This window comes from Micromesistius poutassou, assembly GCF_964030765.1.
Source record: "Micromesistius poutassou genome assembly, chromosome: 8".
Lineage (NCBI taxonomy): Eukaryota > Metazoa > Chordata > Actinopteri > Gadiformes > Gadidae > Micromesistius > Micromesistius poutassou.
In genome coordinates, this window is record NC_140278.1 from 14,343,127 (window position 1) to 14,352,009 (window position 8,883).

At 42.4% G+C, this 8,883-nt stretch overlaps 1 protein-coding gene across 1 annotated transcript; it reads right to left on the reverse strand.

Moving 5' to 3' along the window:
- Positions 1-307: 307 nt before the first annotated feature.
- Positions 308-8,315, reverse strand: tbx20 (T-box transcription factor 20). The gene is made up of 8 exons (XM_084471752.1): positions 7,958-8,315; positions 6,615-6,849; positions 5,990-6,154; positions 5,560-5,668; positions 3,767-3,925; positions 3,446-3,522; positions 1,686-1,798; positions 308-636 (listed from the first exon to the last, which is right to left on the reverse strand). Exons 1-8 carry the CDS (start codon positions 8,082-8,084, stop codon positions 338-340), a joined length of 1,284 nt encoding a protein of 427 aa, XP_084327878.1. The 5' UTR covers positions 8,085-8,315; the 3' UTR covers positions 308-337.
- Positions 8,316-8,883: the final 568 nt, after the last annotated feature.

Consider the following 8,883-nt stretch of genomic DNA (forward strand, 5'->3'; position numbering starts at 1 on the left):
ATAGGCCTACAGTGGGAATATTTACAACACAAAGAAAAAACACTCTGGAGGAGAACCAAGACAAATCAATAGTGAGGGTTTGACGTGGGCGGATCCACGCTTGAAGCAAGACCCGCATTGTTGCCAAAGGTACGTAGGTCAGCCCCCACGGATGGCCTGGCCGAGCGAGGAGTGAGTGTGTGTGTGTGTGTGTGTGTGTGTGTGTGTGTGTGTGTGTGTGTGTGTGTGTGTGTGTGTGTGTGTGTGTGTGTGTGTGTGTGTGTGTGTGTGTGTGTGTGTGTGTGAAGAGGGTGGGGGTAGTGCCGCACGGCGTTGGCCCCTACAGACACCATGGAGGTCATACGAAGGGGGTCATGACGGTGGAGGAGTGCCTCAGTCCCTGGATGGCGGCGTAGGGGCCCTGCTGGAAGTAGTGGTGGTAGCGGGGCATGTGGAAGGAGGGAAAGGACGGCCCACCGCCCTGCATGGTGCCAGCCAGGGCGCCGGGCGTCAGGGGCATGCCCAGCCGGCTGTAGGGGGGCAGGGAGCCCTGGATGGGGTGGGGCAGAGACTGGGGGTGCTGGAAGCCTGAGAAGCCGGAGGTGGTGGTCACCCAGGAGCCCAGGGACAGGTTGTCTGACGTTGTGAAGGCTGAGCCTGGGGGGAATGAGGGGAAATGTATGAATATTATAACATTTCTTATTTTTTACTTTTTTTTTTTTTTACTTTAACAGAACAGTGAACAGTGACAGAGCAGTGAGTTACAGGTAGTGGCTTCAATCTTCCTCTGTGAAATGGGACAACCCTTGAAGAACCTGCTACGTCGGCAAAGTGTTGCAATGGCGTTTACGTGGACACGTAACATGTGTTGGATCTCACAATGCCGTCTTCAGCTGTGAGGACTTCTGTTGTGTGGGCTATACCCATCCTTCTGTGGTTTGTCAGCAGGAAACTAGCCAATTGCCTCCCTACTATGGCAATAGTGGTATTATCACAATGCCATTTGCCATTTATCTGATGGAGATAGGAAAGCATGAATGGTTCAAAACCTATATGTTTTACGCTATCAATCGATCAAACAAGTCATAAAATGAAAAGGAACATTCATTTCCAGGCCACTTCATGACAGAACAGCAGTGCTCTGTATCAGCCCGGGCTCTTACCCTGCCAGTCTGCACTGATCTTAGAGGAGCAGTAACAAGTGCAGCAACTTAGCAGCTGGACTTTGGGTGTCATATGCCATCAAGGGGGGGAAATGAGAAATGCAATCAGCCTACTAGCAATGTATGCTTGTTATGAGTGTGTGAGTGAGAGAGAAGATGGCCACTTCCATCTCAGTCATTTCTTAGAGTTGTGTTCTTTTGTTTGATAAATGATAAATGTCTTACCCTTTCATTTTACTTTTTGTGTTTGTATATAAGTTATTGGATGCTGAGGTGGAAGAGGACAATTTTATGTTTCGGCTGTTACCCCTACCAACTATATATTGGTAGAATCATGTTGCTGTTACAAGTTACAAGTTACAAGTATATATACTAAATATATAATATATATTTTTTATTTATTTTCGGCATCATTAAAATTGATTTATAAAAGAATATCCATTTTGTTTGCTCCTTTATTTCGATTGCTTTATTTTAAATCCTATTTTTTTTTAATGTGTGTATGTGATGATGTCATCTTCTGAGAGTGCGCAGCGGGCTCACCCCTGGTGTGTGCCGGGTGTCCGTCCTCTCCCAGCGGGTCCTCGTCGCCGGCGTAGGTGCGGATGGGCGAGCGGGCGTACGAGTGCTTGTGGATCAGACTCTCAACACTTTCCCTGCAGCAAATGTCGAAGAGAAGAATCCCACAATATATCTCTGCGTTTTTTTGATAAACACACATTTACATTGGAGGCCTACAAACGTGCATAGGAAATAAATGCCAGAAAATATGCTTGCTTCTTTTATTTTCGCCCCAAACAATCTTGCCATGCATTGCTTTCCATCAAAGACCATGTAACACAGAAGGACACACACACACACACACACACACACACACACACACACACACACACACACACACACACACACACACACACACACACACACACTTTGCCATGATGGTGTTAGTGTGACCTTTACACACTTTTTTTTGTGATGGTGTACGTTGTGTGTATTTGAATACCCACAGCCGTGACAATGTGCAAATGATATGCTTGTATGGCTATTTCCTCACTTTGTAAATATGGGGCATGTTTTTGAGTGTATCGTTTTTCAATGTGCATTCTGTCCATGCAGCAGTTTGTGTGTGTGTGTGTGTGTGTGCATGTTGGTTTTGTGTATGTATGTGTATTCTCTCTGTATTTCACAAAGTGCATTAGCTCATTTGAGTTTTGTCAGAAAGCCACACAGCCACAAAGATTGTGGGGGAAGTAGTATAGTGTGTGTGTGTGTGTGTGTGTGTGTGTGTGTGTGTGTGTGTGTGTGTGTGTGTGTGTGTGTGTGTGTGTGTGTGTGTGTGTGTGTGTGTGTGTGTGTGTGTGTGTGTGTGTGTGTGCGCATCGGTGTGCTAGAAAGGGTCTGCATCATAAGAGCCATGCATTCACATTAGCTGGCAGCCTGCTTCCCCCCCTCCCCCAATTAGGTTAGCGAAGTGCAATATCTGTCAGCAGAGCAGTACAAATGTGTGTGTTTTTATCAGGGCTGAGCTGGTCTGGCTCCAGGGGGCCACAGAGGGCCCCCATAGCACACAGCTGGATTGGGATGGGCGGGGGAGAAGGGATGGGGGGGGATGGGGTCAGAGGAGGGGGGGTGCAGGTTCCAACTCAGTCACGGAGGGCAATTGGATTAGGGCGTGTTTTAGTGCAGTGGGCGACTCCAGACTAATGTGATTTCTTCAGCTCCCTTAAGATCAATTGATCAGGTCTAATTCACAGCCCTCAAAAAGAGAGGCAGAGTGAGTTGAGGGGTGTGTGTGTGTGCGTGTGGGGGTGGGGAGGGGGGGGGCTTGTCTGGGCCTGTTCTCTCTCTATCTGGGTCCGTCTGATTGGGGGAAATGGGCTGACGGTTTCATTTTGTCGGCTGATTTTGGCACCAGTGCAGCATCCAGGGAGAATGATGAAAGGTGTTCTGCCTGCAGGACGCTGGGGTTTTGGGTGGTGTGTGAGTGTGTGTTTGTCTGTGTGTGTGTGTGTGTGTGTGTGTGTGTGTGTGTGTGTGTGTGTGTGTGTGTTTATCATAGATTTAAATTGTAATGTCAAATTTCAGCCAGTGGTGTGTTAGATAAATATATCATGGAAGAAATCAACCGCAACCACATGCACACGAAATTAAGAAGGAGGGGATGAAGAAAGGAATGAGAGAATGGGAGGGAAGGAAAAGGGGAAAGAAATATAGGAGGAAGGAAGAAATGTATTTAATAAAGAAAAAGAAGAACAAGGAACGAAAAAATAAAGAGCGGGGGGTGGTCCCAGAATCCCCTGTACCTCTCCATGTCGGTGAGCCGCGAGGAGTCCCGGAAGCCCTTGGCGAACGGGTTGCTGTCGATCTTCAGCTTGGTGATCTAGGAGGAGGCATGTTTAATATACAACCGTTAAAAAAAGATCAGTGTATTCGGTCATCAAACGACAAAAGCTATTCGATTTCCTCATGTTTCTCATGTTCCCGAGAAGCATCTTATCTTCCAGCTGCTCACGATCTAGGATTTCTGGACCGTCGACCGCCAATATTTCCCCCAAATGAAAGGCGAACGAGATGCCGTCATAAAGACTTAAGCCATTGGACGAGGCCGGCTGTCAATCACTCACCAGCTGGTTCTGATAGGCCGTGACGGCTGTGAAGACGGTCTCGGTGAACACGAAGGTGCGGAACTCCTCGGACTTGAGGTTGAGCAGCGAGGCGGTGTGCTCCTTCTTCTTGATGATGTGCACGCGGGGCTGGTACTTGTGCATCGAGTTTAGGATGATCTGAATATAGATACTTAAATTATTCTCCAGAAAGAATTATAAATATTGTACGTAGGCCTATATATATATATATAAGCCTATTGGTCTCTTGGAGAAGGCCACGATGTTCACAATTGTACGATTAGTGATTTAGAATTCAGCGACTGATGGCAAGAAGATAAGAAAGACATTTTCGGATAAGTTAAATAAATCAATGAAACTGTTAGAAGGAAATATTCAATGACTCATAAAAACGACAACAGTGTTTTCAGAACTTCGTGCTGATAAAGTGTGAGGTGCACGTTCCTCGTGCGGACGTCGGCTGTTGGGACAGCTCGACGTCCAGCTAAATACACCCCACATTCTCACTGCGTTTTATCAGATAGGCCTATGGAAAGTACGGAGTGTAGGTCCTAGTGTAAATATTAACAATATATATGAAGCGCCAAAATGTTTATACCTAATAGGGGTAGAAAGCTGCATATTTCAAAAGGCTTAGGAGAGAGGGAACAACATCTGAACTGGAATAAATGTTGATATACTGTAGGCTATAATAAATGTCCTCAAATTCACACAAATCATCAGGTATGGGAGTACGACACTATCTATTCAAGACATTTTGATTCGTTTTTCTATTCATTGTCGGCTATTTAAAAATATATATTTTGTGGAAATTTGAAATAGCATGATTTATTAAATATAAATCATATGGGTTTACGATTTTCTTGCATTGTAGCCTAGTTGTTTTGTTATTGTATAATATATAATATAATAATTTAAGCCTATCGACAAATATTCAAATACGAAATAAAAAGTTATTATTACTGAATAAGCAAAATATAGGCTAGGTCTATATTTTTTTGGGGATATTGTATAATAATATAACTATAGGTTTATTATAATATTTGTATAATATATGATAGTATAATAACGTTTTTAACGTGATAGTTTTCCCTCAAATTAATATTCACATTAACCTATCCAAACTTGTTTTACAGTTTAAAATGTTTGATTTATTTTTACAATCAAATCTTTAAAAAAATAACAGGCAAAAAAATCTAAAATACAGCCTTAAATCTAGCCTTACACTTTTCTTACTATAAAGATATTCCAAAATAGGTCTACCACTTTTTTTTTGTATATATTATCCAATAGGCTAAGCCTGCAAGAGTGAAGGGCTTAGGCCTATCACCTGTAATAATTTGCCATATCTTAATATTATTTGGACCAGGTAGCGTACTACTAATTAAAATAAACGGTCAAATTGCACATTCAGGCCTAGGGTAGCTTAATTAGTAGCCTTAAAACGACTGCTACTGCTGCTTTATGTTTCGCACCAACACCTCTTCTTGCTCAGTGTTGCTCAACACCCCCCGGGTGGTGTCCTAATCTGTCCCATTAACGGATAACGGAGGCGTTACAGAAGTGAACGAGTGAGAAGGGAATTAAAGGCGGAGAAAAAACTGCATGGGCCGTGATTAAAATGTCACCTAGACTGATTTCTATCTCTTGTTCCCATAGATCCACATGCCGAGTTTCGTCAACATGTTGTTTTGTGTTTTTTTGGACCTGCTTTGTAAAACAAATGTAACCCTTGTCGAGCCTATGTTTCGTCCTATATTTAAATAGAAGATATAAATGGGGGCCTGACTCACGTGTCCGTGTTGGTCCAGCTCGTTGTTGGTGAGCTTGACCTTCTCGAACGACACCATCTGCTTCAGTAACTGTTCTCCTGTGAACGGCGAGTCGGGATGGACGTACAACCTGTGGTGGATCAAGAAAAGAAATCAAGAAGAGAAATGACCGGATAACTAGATAACTATGTCAACACAATAACAATTCAGATCGAAGTAACGTAAGAAAATATAACCTTAACAAATCTTACAATGGATATTAATATAGATAGATAATAATATTTAAAGTAGGCCTAAATTATTAATAAGAATAGTAGAATAGGCTACTCGACGAACTAAATACTTGACAGCTGAAACCCTGGCGGGCTCACGTCGAAGGCCTCGAGGAAAACTGTCATGAGTGAAAGTGAAGTGTCACATGCCTAGATCGTGTGGATGTGACGTCATGTACCTGGCGGGCAGAGGCGGGTCGGCCTTTCCCGCCACCAGCCACGAGGACCGGTGGTAGGCGTAACGGTAACGTTTGTTGTCCACGGGTACGATGTCCATCAACACGATGTATTTGGCGTCCGGGTCGACCCCAGAGAAGGACACCCGAATGGTGGGGAACATTCTCCTGTTGGGGTGGGAGGGAAAAATAACATTTAACCAGAACTCGAAACAAAAATAATGGCGTCGAAATGTGTTCACTCATTTATTTCCGAGATGGTATTTGGGAAAATATCAGACTGATAGGAGGTTTACGAAACTCAAAACATCCCTCGGCTGACTCTGCTTGCCAAACAAATTAAACCCAATATAGGCCTTATCTAATTATAATAAAATGGTAAAGATTATAATGTTAATAATAATAATAATAATAATAATTATAATAATTATAATAATTATAATTATTATTATTATTATTATATTAATAATAACAATAATAATAATAACAATAATGATGAAGGCCATAGAGATAATACAGATAAGTAAGATATAAAGAGGGTGCTAGTCATATTAGGTAATGACTAATTTGTTTGTCGTTACTAGTTGTTACAACAACACAGGCCGAACAGGTCGAGTGGAGCGCGCACCTCCCGGACTTGGTGATGATCATCTCGGTGCCGAGCTCGTGGAACTTGTCCCACAGTTCTTTGGTCTCGAGGCCGCAGGAGATCTTGGCCATCTCCTCGCTCGGGACGCCAGGGTTGGTGGGGATGAGCGGCTCCGTGCACACCACGGGCGCGCTCCCGCTGAAGTCCCCGTGGCCGTCCAGGGAGGACAGCTCGCCCAGGCTCTGGTTGCACGAGGACTTCTCTACGAATTGTTCTTCAGAATGAGGAGAAGGTTCAAGTCACTGGCCGCGTCATCAATGATACGCAAGACGTGATCAACATGCAGTAGGAATCACAAGCATAAAATAGAGAAAACATTTCACGTCATTTAATTATTAAGGCCTTTTTTGTCATCGTCATTATTATTATCATTATTAATTGTATAATCATTCTTATTATTCTTATTATTGTGGTTATTATTATTATTACTATTATTATTATTGTTGTTGTTGTTGCATACCATATTCTACATAGGCTAACTTACAATAAAGGGTAGCCTACGTATAATATACAATATTATAGTCTATCCTATAGCCTATAATATAAGTAGGCCTAGACCTACTTATGACTTAAAATGTTTTGTTTAATTAAGACAATATGAAAGTTAGACAAGCATTTTAAACATTAGCATAGAAGCGCTACAGTAGCTGAGCAGAATCAGGGAACGATGATAGCCTAAATAAACAATATGTGAGGCTAGACAAAATACTCATACTTACAGTTGTACTGTAAATAGCCTAGTAACATGGCTCAAATAAGAATAAGACTAGTCACATTAATAATAATAATAATAATAATAATAATAATATATTATTATTATTATTATTATTATTATTATGTAATAAAATGACTATAATAATAATAACATGAATAACAATCATATTAAAATATGTCTGGTAGAGCCAGCAATACTTTTAATTTTCTAAAGATGTACTAACATAATTTCGTCCCAAAATACTAAGATTCGTCATGATGGGAGCATCATATAATATTTCGTTGTTTTATTTGTATTCCTCCTGCTATCGGTAAATATTGTCATAAAATTCCAACGTGGAAGCTGATGAGTCAAATTCAAATGTTGTTTTTCTTTCATTTTTGCTCTCTAACCCCAAAATATTCATTTCGAGAACACTTTTCATAGCAGGCCTGCAATTAAAACAGACATTTAAAGACCTTATATTTAACACTATATAGACCTTCAATTATAAATCATCCAGTCATAATATTGGATGAGTTTTCCGGCTTGAGAAAAGCTGCAGGCTGAATGATGTTTCATAGGATGTCCCACGGACAGCAGCCAGCGGGCCGGGTGGGCAGCTCACCTAGCGGCTTGATGGTGCTCTCCTCCGCCTCCTTGTCCTTGGGCTTCCCGCTGGACATGAGAGCGGCGATAGAGAACGCGTTCGCCCGGGAAGAAAGCTGCGGCTTCGGGGACGATGTGTACTCCATGGTCGGAACGAGAGGAACCAACTCGTTACAAAAAAAACCAAAGCACCAAACCGAACTTGTATGCGCTTTTCGTCTGCGAAGATCCTGGCAGATATCGAGAAGGAAGAAAAACAACAACTGCGCAGGCCTATATTTCTGGTCTTTCTGGAGCTCTTGTTTATTCAACGTTTCCGACACGGACGCTGGGATGTTATATGTGACCTGCTGGATTCATGGTAAGAAGCGAGACTCCTTCAGATGGTCCTCCGAGGCGAGCGCTTCATTGGGGGCGGCTGAGTCCCCTGCGCTCCCCTTAACTTTAGTCTACCCCGCGTTGCTATCGGCCTCGACCAATCAGCGCCCGGGCTGTGACGTCACACCTCCCCCGTCCCACACAGAGAATATATGGGCCTCGTGAACCCGGCGGCAACCGAGCAATAAAGTCCGATTCTCTTCAGTTCCCGTAACTTATATAAGTGTGTATTCAATTGTATTAAATGAATGATGTAGCCGGACGGAACCACATTCATAAAATGCACAAGATGTGTTACTCGATGTTATCTGAATGTAACATATTCTTATTTTTAAAATCTTCTAAAAAGTCTATTATTTTGAACTTAAACTAGGCCATAAAAAATACTAAAATAAACACACACACACACACACACACACACACACACACACACACACACACACACACACACACACACACACACACACACAAAAATAAAAAAACATAAATCATTCAGTATTACGAAGGGTGTCTTCGTAATAAGATTTATTTGAGTAAAGAAAAACCCATAGGACTGGTAGGCCTATA

Bases quoted from the DNA above. Each gene is read 5' to 3' on its own strand.
- tbx20 (XM_084471752.1), bottom strand. From the start codon at position 8,084: ATGGAGTACACATCGTCCCCGAAGCCGCAGCTTTCTTCCCGGGCGAAC. The intron at 3,926-5,559 runs GTGAGTCAGGCC...ATCTATATTCAG, and splicing joins AGCTGGACCAACACGGACAC to ATCATCCTAAACTCGATGCA. The intron at 1,799-3,445 runs GTACAGGGGATT...CATTTGCTGCAG, and splicing joins CGGCTCACCGACATGGAGAG to GGAAAGTGTTGAGAGTCTGA.